The following is a 16,985-nucleotide window of genomic DNA, read 5'->3' as shown; positions in this document are numbered from 1 at the left end:
TCTCTTACTTTTCTTTTTTCACTCTCTCTCTCTCTCTCTCTCTCTCTCTCTCTCTCTCTCTCTCTCTCTCTCTCTCTCTCTCTCTCTCTCTCTGTGTGTGTGTGTGTGTGTTTGTCTATCTATCTGTCTATCTATCTGTCTATCTATCTATCTATCTATCTATCTCTTTTGGTTGGTACACGTGTGTGTGTGTGTGTGTGTGTGTGTGTGTGTGTTTGTTTAAAGGTCCTGCATGTAGGGTATTTATTTTACAGCCCAGGTGAGGAAACACTGCCACAATATACCCAGTCTGACCTATATTTGTCATGGCTTAATACACACCCACATCGAAAAATGATAATACTGAATAAGAGCAAAGGTAAAGATCAGAAACCGGTCCTCCCCGCCACAGCTCACGAGGAAAGTGAAATATGATGTCATTTTCTTACACCGACCAGATGCAGGAAACGAACTGGCTCAGGGGAAGAGAAGTAAATGAATGGAGGTTTTAGAAGTTGATAGACAGTGATGGAAGATGAAAAAGATGGCATATACAGGGAAGAGAGATTGATGAATGAAAGTTATATGAATGATAGGAGTCACTGAGGGGAGAACAGTCACATATAAGGAAGACAAATTAATGAAAGGTTATGGGAAGTGACAGACAGTGAAGGAAGATGGAAGAACACACGCATACAGGGAAAGAGAGATGAATGAGAGGTTATAGGAAGTGACAGACAGTGAAGGAAGATGAAAGAATAGACACATACAGAAAAAGAGAGATGGATGAATGAATGAAGGTTGTAAAAGGTAACAGAGTAATGGAAAGTGACAAAAGAAGAGTTAGAATAAGAAGAGAAAGAAGGAGAGGAAGGAAGCAAGATGATGATGGACTAGAGTAACTACATAGACGAAATGAGAAGAAGAATAAGAGAAAGAACAAGGAAATAAAGACAAAAAGATAAAAAAAAAATAATAAAACAGAAAATAATATAAATGAAAATAGCAACAAAAACAAAGTAACCAACTAACCAAGCATACACACACACATACACACAAACAAGCAGTGCAAGTAATGAAGGAGCAACAACGAGTGCAGACAAACAAACAAACAAACAAAAAACGGGAAGGAAGTGAGAGACAAGGCCACAGTACGCCTGGCAGAACCTGTTTGACGCCCTCCCGTTAAAATGTTATGAGTTTCTTTGATTTATTTCATTCTTTTTCATTACTCTGCCGAAAAGGACACTACCAGGGACTCACTCTCGTCCTTCCCTTTCCCTTTTGGTTATCTAGTTCATTTCTTCATTTAGTAATTTCTGATTTAAAAGGACAGTGGCATGGATTCGTTTTCATTCTTCTCTCTTTCTTTTTTTTTTCTTTTTAAGTTTATTTATTTCATCAGTTACTTATTTTTTTTTTCATCACTCTGCCATTTCTAATTTAAAAGGACCGTGCCAGACTCACTTTCATTTCTCTTTTCCTCTTTTAAGTAATTCATTTATTTTATTTATTTATTTTTATTTCTTTCGCTGCCCTGCCATTATTTATTTAGGGCAGTTTCATGGATTCACTTTCATCCTCCTCTTTTCCTCGTTAACATAAATATTTTCATCTTCTCTTCAGCTTGAGCATGTTGCCCTCAGTTGCCAGAAGGATGAATGAATGAATAAAGAAACAGAACGCAAATAAATGAGTAAATAAGAAAAATTCAACAAACTTCCATCCTTCTCTTTCTCCTTTTACTATTTCATCTTCTCTTTATCTTTACTTAAAAAAGGATAAATGAATGAATTAATATATTAAGTACACTTCGAAGAAAAGATTAAATGTCTCGATTCTGTATAATACATGAGTCACACAAAGAATAAATGAAAGAATAAATTAAATAAAAATAGAATAATAGATTAAAGCGCTCAATTTTATATAACACTCAAATCAAACAAACGATAAATAAATGTATGAGTCAAAGAAAAGAATAAATGAAAGTACTCGATTGCATACGATACGTGAATCAGACGAAGGATAAATGATTGAATGAATAAGTAAAGCAGAAATAGAAAAACAGATTACAGGGATTCAATTCTATGCGGTACCCGAGTCAGACAAATTTTGATCTTTCACCTTTACCTATTGTTTTCAATTCGCCATATTGCTAACTTTTTGTGCTTTACATTTCTCCGCCCTCGCCTCACTCTATTCTACACACTAAGGGGTAAAAAAAAGGTGTAAATTGCTTCCTCTTGATATTACCTTGAGACAGCCTTCGTGGTGGTATTACTTTCTCATGTTCTAGGATTTTAATGAGGTCTAGAGAGGAATAGATAGCCAGCGAAGGGGGCAGGGAGAGGAAGGGACGGGTGGCTGAAGCTGAAGGTGAGAGAGAATTGTAAAAAGATAACGGGAAGGGAAAAAAAAATGTAGTGAGAGAGAAATGAAGGAGGGAAACTAAGGAAAGAGTAAACGAGGAAGGAAAAGAAGGGGAAAAGAGGAAAATTACTAAAAAAAGATGAAAATTGAATAGGTACGTATGTGTAACGAGTTAAATCTGAGGATAACAACTAAATAGAAAAAAGAAATAACAATATACCCTAAAAATTATACTTGTCATGAAAGATACGTACCAGTTTCTATATTATTCACTATACTCGTACTCAAGATGAACACTGGGTACACAAACATACGGTCCCTTTATTAGTAGTTCACTCGTTGATTATATCCGCACTGTAGAAACGATCTCCTTCACCTTAAAAACTACGGAGTGCTTAACCTTCTGGTCACTTATACTCGAAACAAAAGATCCCGTAACACCTTTAATGGGACGAGGCAAAAAAAGAGGTAATAAAAATAATAATAATAAATAAATAAATAGAAAATAAAAAGGTGAGTTTATCTGGTTTAAGGGTAGTTTTTTTTTTCTTTTTATATAATATGGCGCTTAATCCTTCATGTGAGCAAGTCTTGGTGGTTTTATAGAGCAGAATTATCAAAGGGTTGCTCTGTCCAGTCACTCCTGCCCCTGCCACCTAAGATGTACTGCTCTGAGATGTACTACAGACTTGCACCGCCATTTGATCGAAGATGAGGAATCAAATATAATAAGAATAAGAATAAGAATAAGAGTAAGAGTAAGAAAGAATAATAATACGAAGAAAATGTGGAAAATAATCCTAAGAAGTGAATGTATGAATGCGTAAATAAATAAATAAACTGAAAACTTGAGTGCACTTTTCACTCGTTGTTCGTTCTAGACACTTCCTGATACATAAAGAATAAATGAATAAATGAACAAATAAATAAAGCATGAACCGTTTTGTACCCTTGTCCCACCTCCGTCACGAGTCGAGAATACACAAAACCAAACAAACAAAACAAACAAATAAATACAATAAACGAACAAGGAAAGAATTTCAACAAAACACCTTGGAAATCCCCAAACTGTGAAGAAACTAACTAACTATTGCACTAACTACAGCAACAACTCACTGGACACGTCAGAGAGAGAGAGAGAGAGAGAGAGAGAGAGAGAGAGAGAGAGAGAGAGAGAGAGAGAGTCGAACACCACCTTGGCACTACCCTATACTCATTCACATACTCACCAGGAGGAAGAAGCCCTCGTCACTTTTCTTAAGGAAGCGCAGAGCCTTCACGGTCATTTCCTTGAGGGAGGGCGTGCCGATAGACCCAGGGCGCCGGTCAACCTCGAAGGGCAAGTGTGACTCCGCGAAGAGGCCTGAGGAGAGAGAGAGAGAGAGTGGTAGTGGTATTGGTGATAGGTGGAAGGTAAGGAACAAAGGAGGTCAGGGAGGAAAGAAAGAAGGGAGGAGGTAAGGAAGGAAGAAATGAAGGAGGTAAGGAAGGAAGGACGTGACGTTGGGAGGTAAGGAATGAAGGAAGGAAAGAAAGGAGGAGGGAAGGAATGATGGTGACGATATTTACAGATGAAGGAAGGAAGGATGCTTACTGATGAAGGAAAGAAGGAAGGAAGGAAGGCAGAGAGAAAATATTGCAGATGGTGGTGGTATTGGTTACTGATGAAGGAAGGAAGGAAGGAAGGAAGGTAAGAAGGAGAAAAATGAGCCACAGTGATCGTGATGCTTACTAATGAAGGAAAGAAGGAAGGAAGAGAGGGAGAGAAAAAAATATAATAGGTGGTGGTGGTGGTGGTGGTGATGTGTATAGATGGAAGGGCGGGAAGGAGGGAGGGAGACAGAGAGGGAAGGGAGAAAATGGGCCGTGGTGGTCATGGTGATGTTTACTGATGAGTGGGAGGGAAGGAGGGAGGGAGGGAGGGAGGGAAGAAAGGATGGAGGGAGGGAGGAGAGGCCAGACTGTAAGAGGAAGAGGAAGAGGCAATGGAAAGGCGAATTAAACCATTTGAGAGAGAGAGAGAGAGAGAGAGAGAGAGAGAGAGAGAGAGAGAGAGAGAGAGAGAGAGAGAGAGAGAGAGAGAGACCGCCCCTCACTGTAATGTATTTCTTAAACCTTTTATTCAATAGGTTAAAAGACCATGACTTTATTCCAGCTGACCGCACACTTATAGGCGGGCCGCTACACCCAACCAAACACTATGGCGCTCTATTGAACCCCGCCCAACGGTACCAGGGAAGCACTAAGGGTACTCAGCAAAACACTAAAGGTACCAAGCAAAGCACTAAAGGAGCCACCAAAGAACGGTACCCAGGGAAACACTAAGGCTACTCAGGCAGCCACTAAAGGTACACAGCGAACCACTAAGATACACACAAAATGGTACAGTCACCATCATAAAACTCCACAAAACGGTACAACAACCACTTTGAAACTTGAAACGGTACAAGCACTCTGAAACTCGGCGGAACGGTACAGGAAGCACTTTGAAACCTCACGAAACGGTACAGAAAACGGTCTGAAATTAGTGAACGGTACAGAAAGCAGTAAGGAACGGAACGAGAGAGAGAGAGAGAGAGAGAGAGAGAGAGAGAGAGAGAGAGAGCAAAACGAACCGCGATAAATGCCACGAGACAGTGTTCGAAGCAATAACGTTCGAAGCGATTCACGAACCACTGACCTTATGAACGAACTACTTGGGTTAACTGTCTTTTCTTAATCTTATTCTTATTTTTCTTTCGTCTTTATTTCTCTTATCTCTGTGTACATTCATACTAGCTTTTCTATTTTTTTCACCCTTTTCCTCTTTCGTTTCGCGATTTCCCTTCTTACCCTGTTCTTATTCTTGTTCCTTGTTCCTGTTCTTCTTTTCATCTATATATTTGTCTTTCATCAGCTTATTTCACCTTCCATTCTCTCTATTTTTCCTGCTTATTCATTTATTCTCAGTATTTCGGTTTTTATCACACTTTCTCCTTCTCCTCATGTTTCTCTCCTTATCTCCATGCCCCCTCTTCCATAAATATTTTTTTCTATTTTCTTCCTCCCTCCTTTTCTTTCATAATCTCTTACTCTTTCTATCTTTATCTTGTTATTCTTGTTCCTTATTCTCATTCTTCTTTCTTATCTCTTTGCGTCTCTTTCGTTAACCTCTTTTCTGTTTCTCCTCCTTCCTTTTCCTTTTCCCTTTCACTATTTCCACTTTTATCTTGTTATTCTTGTTCTTCCGCATCTTTCTTACATTTATGCTCAGGCTTTCATTATTATTATTATTATTATTATTATTATCATTATTATTATTATTATTATTATTATTATTATTATTATTACTGTTGTTGCTGTTGCTGTTGTTATTTATCTCCGGCTTTAGTTAGCATCTCTGTTTTCTTTCCTCCTTTCCTTCCTCCTTTTCCTACGTACCCCATCTGTCTCCTCCTCCACCTCCTCCTCCTTCTCCTCTTTCTCCTCTCCTAATATCACTAATCTATATCAGGTTCACGAAAGATAAGAACCACATTAAGTAAGTTCACCCCAAAAGGAAGGTCAAAAATTCAGTGGATAAGAAAATGAGCAAAGCAAAGAAAATGGGAAGCGAACGCCAAATATAGACACAGCGGTGATCCGTAAAAGGAAAGCTGGAATTTAAAGAGTTCATGACCTGTTAAATGCGAAGAACAAACAATTGAGACTCGTGTTCCGCAAAGGGCTATAGTTCATTCTCTCTCTCTCTCTCTCTCTCTCTCTCTCTCTCTCTCTCTCTCTCTCTCTCTCTCTCTCTCTCTCTCTCTCTGCAAATTTTTCGTCTATTCCAGTCATCCTCCACTCTATTCGACTCATTTAAATTCTAACATCATCGATCTTGAACATAAAGACACACACACAAAAAAAAACGGAATTTGCAAGAAGCCATCTAGCGTACACGTGGCTGTCCCAGTGTATAACATATCTAACTGTTTCCACTAATCATCCTCGTTTATAAATCTATCTAATCTTCTTTTAATTCTCCCTGTTGACTCGGTACCAACAACCTGATTCCTTAGGCTGTTCCATTCACATACGTCTCAACATTTAACCGTTTCACTGCAACATGCGCGACATTGAAAGCACTGCACGGTCTTCACAGGAACATACAAAGAAAATGGGGTTGAAAAGACAGGTTTTCCAATGACTAACTTTGAGATAATTGCAGGATTGAAAAGAAATGTCTCAGCGTAGTTTGTGACTGAGTTATGATGTGTGAAGGAGCAATGAGTCTAAGGAAGCAGGTGTGCACTTCAAACTCAGATCAGTTTTGGGGTTTTAGAAGCCATAGCGGGAATAACCAGTATATAGTTGTGGAAGAGAAAGGAGTAGAATGGAAAGAGTTGTTAGTGATTGAGGAACGAAATGTGAAGGTAACTTTAATGAGTGGAACTAAACCTAGAGGCTCTAAAATAAGTGAACTAACCATTTTTTTTTTCAGTAGTAGTAGTAATAGTAGTAGTAGTAGTAGTAGTAGTAGTAAAAGGAAGAAGAACAAGAAAAAAGCAAACAAAACAGCAAGCAAGAAAAAAAAAAGTAAAAATTTATACTTCAAACTTGGATACATTTTTGGAGTTTTAAGACAAAATATAGCAGGTCAGAGAGCCAAAGTTATGCCCCCTTCGGTTCCCACTGCTGGGCCTCGTAAAATAGCAAAGTTGGACGGAAAGTTTAACGCTGATGACCTCGTGACCTATGCCGGCAGTGTGACCTCGGTGGGGAAACGTGACCTCATGAGTGATAACAAGAAAGAAATAGGGTGAGAGAAAGATATATAGATGAAGGAAGAGGAGGAACGAAGGGGAGAGGGCGAGAAAGAGAGAGAGAGAGAGAGAGAGAGAGAGAGAGAGAGAGAGAGAGAGAGAGAGAGAGAGAGAGAGAGAGAGAGAGAGAGAGAGAGAGACAGGAAAGCATCGATCCATTTTCATATTAGCTCACTTCCCGTTCTAGATTGCTTTCGTAATTGTAGTGAAAATAATAAGTAATGATGATGATGATGATGATGATGAAAGAAATAACAATAGTGTAATAATAATAATAATAATAATAATAATAATAATAATAATAATAATAATAATAATAATAATAATAGTAACAATAGTAGTAGTAGTAGTAGTAGTAGTAGTAGTAGTAGTAGTAGTAGTAGTAGTAGTAGTAGTAGAAGGAGAAGAAAAGAGGAAAAGAAAGAAAAAAAGAAAGAAAACACAAAGAGAGCAAAACAAACAAAAAAAGAAAAGAAAGAAAAGAAAGAAAAGAAAAAAAGAAAAAAAAGAAACAACAACAACAACAACAACAACAAATTAACTAACCAACCGAACAAACAAACACCTTCTCCTCCTCCCCCCGTCCCTCCCCCCCCCCCCCCCCCCCACACACACACACACACACACACACACACACACTCACCCAACAAAAAGTCAGTCTTCTCAGGATCAACTTGTGCCAAAGCCCTCGCAGTGGTGACGTAGCGTGCTTTGTGACCCTTCACCATCTTGGAGCGCAGCCACTCCTTCGTCAGGTCACGGCTGTCGTTACGCTGACAGGTCATATCATCCACTACAGTAGATTTCACCCCCATTGTCTGTCGCCCGCCGCCGAGGATTACCTGAAGAAAACGGCAGGTGGGTGATGGGTTAGCATGGTGGTGGTGATGGTGGTGGTGGAAGTAGTATTAGTAGTAGTAGTAAAGATTAAGAAAAAAAAAAGCACATAAAAATCATAAATAGTATCGGTAGAAGTAGTAGCAGTAGAAAACAAACACCAATAGTAGTAGTAGTAGTAGTAGTAGTAGTAGTAGTAGTAGTGGTGGTGGTAGCAAAGAGTTAAAAAAAAAATGAGGGTCGGAACACCACCACCTTCACCACCTTGACCACCACCACCACCACCAAGCTACAAAAGACCAACCCAACCAATATACCACAAGACAAGCCCAATGGAAATCACTGTACCAGCCTCCCCCCCCCCCTCCCTCACCTTCACATTCCTGCCTGGGTTATCGTGGACGAGCTGATGGGCAATGTCCGTACAGCTTCCCTTCACTTCAGACTCACACTCCCAGTTGCGATGAGCGACGTGGGCGTAGGTGGCGGCGGGCGTGGCGTGGGTGATGCGGGTGGTGGTCACAATACCTGTTGACGAAAGATAAAGAAGGATTTGAGGTAGGGAAGGGAAGAAGAGAGTGGGAAATGAAGGATGATGGAGTGTTAGAGATAGACATAGGTAGAGATGCAGGTAAGGTGAGGGAAAAATGAAGGAAAAGTGAAATAGCGAGAAAAGAAGGATAGGTTACAAGCTTAAAAAAGGAAAGAAAAGTTGATAAATGGGTGATAATGACGAGGAAAAGTAAAATGCAAAGAAAAGTGAAGTGTCAGGTGAGAATAGATCATAATACCTGATAGATTAATGAGGGGATGAAAAGACGAAAGAAAAGTTGAAATACAAAGAAAAAGAAGGAAGAATTAAAATGTTTGGTGAAAATAGCCATCACAGTATAAGAGGCAGCAAGGTGAGAACAGGTGAGAGAGGAAAAAGGAAGAGGAGAGTGGAATATAAAGGAAGATAAAGGGTTATAAAGAGTTAGATGAAAGTGAGGGCAGGTGAAGAACAAGGAAAGTGAAATTTAGAGAGAAAGAAGATATATACTAAAGAACGTTAAAAGAAAGAAAAGAACTGATGAGTGAATAAAAAAAAGACAGAAAAATAGAAAAAAAAACAGAGAAAAAGGAAACATTAGAACAATCTTGAAGGTGAGAATAGTGTTTTCAATATGTTAAATTAAGGAAAAGTTCATGGCGGAGAGAAAACACAAGAAAACACGAAATATAAAGAAAAAAAATAAGGTGATATTAGAAACAAATTAACAAGAATATCCACAATACACAAGAAAACAAGGTAACAAGAAAACAAGTGAAAAAAAGAGAAAGGGAAATGAAATACAAAGGAAAGTAAATGTTAATGTTAATTGGGAGAGGTGGTCACAATACCTGAGAGGCCAAGGTGAGAACAGGTGAGAGCAGGTGAAGGTAGGAAAGGGAGGGGGGAAAGTGAGACGCAAGGGGAAAAGGGAAAATATATAAGAAAGGGTTAGGAGGTGAGGGAGGGGAGGGGAGATGGATGGCAATAAGGGGAAAAAAATGAGGTGAGAGGTGAGGGCGGAGCAAAGGTGAGAGGAGGGAGAATAGAACGTTGGAGGGGAGAGGGAGGGAGGAACAGGGGAGTGTAAGTGTGGATAAGACCAAATAAGAGAAATGGGGGAGAGAAAAGGTGAATAAAGGGAGGTGAGGAGTAAGCCGAAGTGAGAGGAAGAGTGATAGAAGGGAGGGAGAAGATAAAGACAGGAAGGTAATGAAGATAAAATGAGAGGAAGAGAATGATGAAAGAGGGAAGGAAAGGTAAGGACGGAGAAAAAGAGAGAGAAAAGGAGAAAGAGAGAGAGAGAGGGTGGAGAAGGACTAAAGGTTGAAACAAGAAACAAGAATAATAAAAACGGCAAAAAAAAATCCGAGTGGGAGAAAATGAAGAAGGAAAACGTGAGGAAAGGGAAAAAGGAGGAAGGGAAAAAGGGTAATAAGGAGGAAAAATAACACTAAACAAAAAGAAGAAAAAAAAAAAGAAAAAAGAAAAACAGGAAGATTAAAACAGAAATAAGGCATGAAAATATATACAGCTCAATTTAATAACAGATAAAAACTCCAAATAATATATAGAACATCCCGGATACATCTCCCCATCCCCCATCCCCCATTGCCTCCCTTACACCCTTTCAAGAACACCCCTATTTCTCAGTCATGCACTCACCCATTCATTCAGACAAAAGAAATCTTACCAGCCCATTACTACTCCAAATAACCTTTCACGCCATTCATATTTACCCATAAAACCTTCTGAGCTCACGCATTCGTCCCATTTTTTCTTCCTATTCACACCCATTCACGCGTTCACCCATTAGATCGTCTCAGCTCACCCATTCACAGAGATAAGGGTTATTTATGTTTAACTACCTTACCGCACAACCCCATTCATTCCCATTCACACCCATTCAAGGACTTTAACTTCCCCCATCACCTTCATTCATTCTATACGCTTTCCACAGTTCCCCAGTTCCCCTCAGCCTTCCCTATTTCACGCACCCATTCACAGGTCCAAATTCATCCATTAGACGACCATTCATTCTTATACCTTTCCTATTACTCATTTCACTACAACCATCCATCTATAACAGGTCACTCATGGTCTAAAATTATTGGTCTTGTGGTCACTCATAAAAAAAAGACAAGACAAACATGGTAATTTTTTAGTTTATATTCTGTATGCTTCCTATCGTATTATATTCATTTGCATCCTGCCACACAAGTCAGCATTAGTTAGCATTAGTCAGCATGAGTATTTCTGTATCCAGTCTCTTATTTCTCCTTATCACAGTCTGTTCGCATTCTATCATAGTCTCTTCAATGTACTGCACTCTCTCTCTCTCTCTCTCTCTCTCTCTCTTTTAGTCAGTACTAAGCACCAGAATTCTTGTATCCAGTATCTTATTCACATCAGTCTATCCACATCCCATGACGGCCTACATGCACTCCACTTCCTCAGTCAGTTTCAGTCAATCTCAGTCTTCCCACACTTAGTCTCTCTTGTTACAGTCTGTTCCCTCTGTCACTATCTACTCACATCCCTTCACAGTCTACACGCCCTTCACCTTGTCAGTCTCAGTCTCAGCCAGCGTCAGTTTACCCATGGCGGCCGTCGGGTCACCTTCTCTCCCCTCCTTGAGCAACGAAAGGCGGCCCTGAAAAACACCTGCCGCGCTTTTAATTGTCACTCTGTAAGGTCACGCACGCTATGGGGTCACTGGCTATGGGGTCACACGCGCGTAGCAACACACACACACACACACACATACACACACACACGTGGTCATCTTCCGCCTCACAGGTGACGCAGGTGACCCTAATGAAAAGTGAATTGAGCTAATTTTCTAAAGACGAATCTATGCAACTTTCAATTCATGGATTTATTATTATTATTATTATTATTATTATTACTGTTATTGGTGTTCATTTTTTTTTAGTTTTTTTTTTTTTTTTGCTCTCCCTCTCTCTCAGTCTTCTTTGAATCGCCAGTTCATCCCCCAATGTCCAAGTCTATCACTAATTAACTTATCCAGGTGTGAAAGGTGATAACACAAGTGCAGCATCCAACACTTGCTTTTTCTAATGAGCAGAGTAGAAAAAGAAAAAAGAAAAGAAAAAGAAGGCAATAAGGAGATGTATCAGGAAAGAGAGACAACGATAGAAAAAAAGAAGAAAGGAAGAGGAAAGCAGAGAGGAAGAAAAATCAAAGAAGAGAGATGAAAAGAGACGAGAGGATGAAAGAAGGGAAGGAAAGGAGGGACAGGAGAGGATAAAGGGTAAGGAGAACGAGGAATAAGAGGCGGTTGTGATGAGAGATGAAAGATGATGAAAGGGGAAGTGAGGAGAGATGAAAAGAAGAAAAAAAGAGATGGAAGAGAGAGAAAATAAGACAAGTGGAGAGTAAAAGAGATGAGAAGTGAATAGAGGTGAGATGAAAGAAAGGAGAAAAGCAGATGATAAGATAAATGAGAGGAGATAAAGAGACAGAGGAAAGGAAGATGAGGGGAGCACACGAGAGGTGAGGAGAAATGAAAAGAGATGAAAGAAGGAAGCAAAACAGAGTAAGATATAAGAGAAAAAAAAACACTGAGAAATGGAAGATGAGGAGAGAGAAGAGTAAGACAGATGAAATATTAATGAGAAAGGAGAAAAAAAAAGGAGAGTGATTAACGTCCATCTGGGCTTTTAAGGTAGTTTACTGACCAATCATTAATCACCTGACTTCTGTGAGACACTACCTGGCTGCCCACGAAAGGTATCTGTTTATTGCATCTATTTGGATTGAATTGAAATTGTTTGGATTGAATTGAAATAACATCAGCGTTTCTATCTGAGGGCTGGGTTAGGTAAAGTAAGGTTAGGTTCAGATTAATTTAGTTCATTAATCTTATTGCTCATCCCTTCATTGTGTAGATCATCATTTAAAAATATTTATATCATTTTTTTACCTGGAAATAAAGAGTTACTTTTGAAATTTCTAGGCTAAAAAGCTATTTATTATTTTAGTGTGTTTTATTTCTTATTGTACGAGTATATGTTGTATTAAATCATCCATTATTTTAAATGTTACCCTTATGCCTTTTAATACATGGACCATAGCCTAAACTCTACTCAATGTCTTTAGTCTTCGTATTTTTTGTGGTCAGTGCAATCTGCAACTAAATATGCATTCCTACAGAGCGGTGCGCACCACAAGGCGGGGCGAGGCGCAGCAAGGGTCACTGTATTGCCTTACCAGTGTCTTTTCTGTACCTGTTAGGACACCCGAGGCGAGGACAACACCTGGCTAATGAACTCATTTCTCGTGCACCAGGGAGCGAGGAAACGAAATTTGAGGGAATGTGTTAAATCTTGTTAGAGAAAAGAGTCATCCGTCCAAGACTCAGCGGTCAGGAAAGCAAATAAGAAGGAACTTGAAGGAGAATACTGTAGACTGAACGATGAAGAAAACAAAGAATGTAAAAATTAAAGCAGAAAAGAATGGAAGGAGATAAGAGTTGAGATAGAACACTAGAGAATGAAAGATGAAGCAAACAAAGGAAACAAAAATTAAAGAAGAAAAGAATGAAAGGAAAAAATACTTGAAACGGAACACTAAAGACTGAAAGATGAAAAAAAACAAGGGATAAAAGATTTAAAAGAAGGATTCAACGGAGCAAGAACTTAAAAGACTGTAAAGGCCAAGAAAACAAAGGAGAAAAGGTTCTATCCATAAGTCTAAATCAATGAGAAAATCCGAGACAGACAGACAGACAGACAGACAGATAGAAATACAAATAAATAAATAAAGATAGACAGACAGACAAAGCCCCCGAAATCAGTTTTATCCCTAAATTCTAAACCGTTGCTGTGAAAATACAAGACAGACAGACAGACAGACAGACAGACAGACAAAATAAAAGTACCCATAGTAACCCAAATTATCACGACTCACTTTTTATTTATCTGTACCTTCACCGAATCAAATCAAATGTGACTAATGTAACTCACTTCCTCATCGGTGCTCCCTAACACACCAAGGCCATGTTGTGTCCCCTCCTCCCTGACCCTCACTCTCCCTTCTCTCTTGGTTCCTAACTCCTAAGCGGGACAAGGAAGGAGCCTCCAGTCCCTTCAGATATTAAAGTAGAGGAAGAAAATAAATGCACCTTGAGCTCATTTCTTTTCTCCATTTTTTTCTTCCCCCCGTTTCTCTTCTCACCACCAACAGCATTCCAATATTTTTCGCCTCCGTCCCTCTTATCTCAAACATGTCCCCTAGACTGTAAAGAATGTTGGCATATTTGGACACACACACTCTCTCTCTCTCTCTCTCACCTGTATGCTTCCCTGCCTCCTGCGCCCACTGCAGGATGGAGGGCGTGTGGGTGGCCTTATTCTTGCTGGCTGTGCAGTCGTCCAGCTTCACGGAGGAGTCGAGGCCGATGGTGAAGAAGTTAGTCTTCACGCCGCAGAGGAAGGCAGTGGCGGTGGCGGCGCTGTCTGGCACTTGCTTGTCCTCATTGTACGTCTGGCAGGGAGAAAAAAAAAAGTGTTTATGTATGGGAGAGTAAAGGTGATCGTACTGCTTCCTACAGAGAGTGTTTAAATCATTATGGTTTATCTATGTAGTATTTTCAAAACAAAATATTTAAAAACGGTAAAGCAACATGTCAATAAAGCAAGAAAAGGACTCACAATTAAAGGACAAAGGACTCACAATTAAAAGATCTGTCCAGAAAAAAAAAAAACTGACATTCAAAGTCCTATCAATAACAGAGAGAGAGAGAGAGAGAGAGAGAGAGAGAGAGAGAGAGAGAGAGAGAGAGAGAGAGAGAGAGAGAGAGAGAGAGAGAGAGTTCTGTTCGCATTGACTAAGTTGTGTGTGGTTAGCTTCAAGATCTTGCGTTAAGTAAAGCGGCAGGATAGTAAAGTTGAAGGCACCTCCCCTCCTACCACTCCCTGCTGAGAGAAGAGAAGAGAAGAGAAGAGAGACGAGGTGAAGTGAGGTGGCAAGGGAAGGGGAGAAGACGAAGACGAAGAAGAAGAAGAAGAAGAAGAAGAAGAAGAAGAAGAAGAAGAAGAAGAAGAAGAAGATGATGATGATGATGATGATGATGATAATGATGAAAAAGAAGAAGAAGAGAAGAAGAAGAAGAAGAAGAAGAAGAAGAAGAAGAAGAAGAAGAAGAAGAAGAAGAAGAAGAGCGAACGAGCAAGAGAGAGAGAGAGAGAGAGAGAGAGAGAGAGAGAGAGAGAGAGAGAGAGAGAGAAGTTGCGAAAAAGGAGAACAATGGTACACGACACACACACACACACACACACACACACACACACACACACACACACACCCTTTGACTCTATATTAAGCTAAACACACACACACACATGCGGTCAAAAACTAGCCTTTCTATAGTTCACTAGCATTCGACTCAGCTAGTTACGTGTGAGGACTCAGGATTTGTGAACCCACGCACTGATTCTTGCAGTAGAGAGAGAGAGAGAGAGAGAGAGAGAGAGAATGATGACCAGCAGGCTCGGTATTCATAAACACTGCTCTTTCACCTCATCTCTTTCTCAAGCACAAAGTGATGATTGGCAAGGTTCTCGAGAGTGTTTCTTCCGTTCATAATGTAGAAATCTTGTTAATCTATCACTAGAAACGTAAAAACACCCTTAAAAAAATTACCTGTGCCACTTCAACAGAGCCTTTCGAATATTGTGGTGTGGCGAAGTGTTTCAGATTAAGGTCACAAGTTGCTAATTAAACAACAGGTAATTAACGGCATGTAGTAATCAAGACTCGGGAACTTATGTCACTGAATTTTCTTAAGAGTTTTCTTTGTTTCGTTAATCAACAACAACCGCGTATCCTTGAGATGTTTTCTTTTTCTTTTTTTTTTTTCTTTTTTTTTCATCAGCTAGTTATCTTACTTCCAGGACTCCTATTTTTTTTTTTTTTTTTTTTTTACCTTTTCATAGGATGACCCAGTTTCCTGAATAACTTAAACGTCTACTCTTACTTAAAACTCACAGATGTCTTTGTCCTACACTTCCCGTAACGCCCACACCTGCTCGCCTTCACCCACATTACTGCACATCTGCTACTCCCACAACTACAACCACCACCACCACAACTACAACCACCACCACCACTACTACTACTAATACTACTTTAACTAACCCAGATATCAATACTCCAAGAACCTAACGTAACCTAACCTAACCCAAACTGCTGCACATGTTAATCCCACTCGCACTACTACTACTACTACTACTACCACTACTACCAACACTTTTACTACTTTGACTCAATCATATATCAGTGTTCTCCCTTCCTAACCGCCACTGACACTCACGCCCATACTATCTACCACAATCTTTCCACGCCATTGACACCAAGACCAAGACTATTACGAGTCAACCGCGACCTATACCCCGCCGCCACGCCCACTGCCCGGAGGAGGAGGAGGAGGAGGAGGAGGACACGAACACGAACAACGAGGAGAAAAAAAAAAAACACTAAGAAATAAATATCAAAGAAATAGAAAAAAAATAGTACAGTGAAAAGATTATCTCTTAAAAAATTATAATACACAACTAAACCTCCCTTCCAATGCATTATATAAACATTCTTGCCTATATAACCCATCAGAGAGAGCAAACTTCCGCATCACCTAACACACACACACACACACACACAGAGACACCTACCTTCATTAAAGCAGCATTTGGAAACCTCTCCCAAGATAGATATCCTTCCTCGCCGTTCATTCCAAGCTTCTGTCCCTTAAAGATCCTTGCTGCAGTGTTCGTTGTGATGCCCATCCCATCTCCCAAGAACAATATCACGTTCTTGGCTACATTCCAGTTATCCCGAGTGTTCAGAGCCTCCCTTAGTTCCCTCCTGGCGACGTTCCACCAATGCTGACGGCCTGGGGAGGGAAGGAGGGAAGGGAGGGAGGAAAGGATTAGTTGGTGCGGTGATAAAATCTCTCCACGTGGGATGAGTAGTAGTAATATGATGTCAGATTGGAGATTAGGAAGTGAGGGAGACACGGACGAGGTAGTGGAAGGAAGAGATGAGGATTGCAGGAATGGGAAAGATGTAGGAAGCCATAAGGAGAGGGTGCTGGGATGAAAAAAGGTGATGGAAGGTAGGAAGGAGAGATGAAGGATTGGAAACATGGGAGGGATGTAGGAAGCGAGTAGAAGGGAAGGATGGTGAGATGAAAGAGTTGAGAGATAAGTTGAAAGAGATGAAAGTAAAGTTAAATGAAGTGAATGAAAAAAGAAAGAAGCAGTAGACAAAAAATAAAAGAAAGAAGACAAAGAGAGAGAGAGAGAGAGAGAGAGAGAGGGAGAGACATGGAAGGAAGCAAGAAAGGAGATAAGGAGGTAGCCAGGAGTAGGAGGAGGGAGGGAAGCCATGGAAGGAGTGATCGCGCAGATGATAAAGGGTTGTAAAGGGAAATCAAGGATGTAAATAGGTTTGTAAGGTGGGTA

The 16,985-nt window shown here is 40.0% G+C and overlaps 1 protein-coding gene across 3 annotated transcripts in view; it reads right to left on the bottom strand.

Moving 5' to 3' along the window:
* LOC135093752 (alkaline phosphatase-like) overlaps positions 1-16,985 on the bottom strand; it is a 43,583-nt gene that overhangs the window by 10,408 nt on the left and 16,190 nt on the right. For all 3 annotated transcript variants that reach the window (XM_063993340.1, XM_063993339.1, XM_063993341.1), the window contains exons 3-7: positions 16,194-16,414; positions 13,818-14,010; positions 8,344-8,498; positions 7,777-7,975; positions 3,579-3,712 (exon numbers count right to left, since the gene is read on the bottom strand). In XM_063993340.1, the coding sequence (XP_063849410.1) occupies positions 3,579-3,712; positions 7,777-7,975; positions 8,344-8,498; positions 13,818-14,010; positions 16,194-16,414 (902 nt within the window). The remainder of the gene's footprint in view (positions 1-3,578; positions 3,713-7,776; positions 7,976-8,343; positions 8,499-13,817; positions 14,011-16,193; positions 16,415-16,985) is intronic.

The sequence above is a fragment of the Scylla paramamosain genome, chromosome 43, assembly GCF_035594125.1.
Source record: "Scylla paramamosain isolate STU-SP2022 chromosome 43, ASM3559412v1, whole genome shotgun sequence".
Taxonomy (NCBI): domain Eukaryota; kingdom Metazoa; phylum Arthropoda; class Malacostraca; order Decapoda; family Portunidae; genus Scylla; species Scylla paramamosain.
This window is presented reverse-complemented; position numbering and strand designations above follow the sequence as displayed.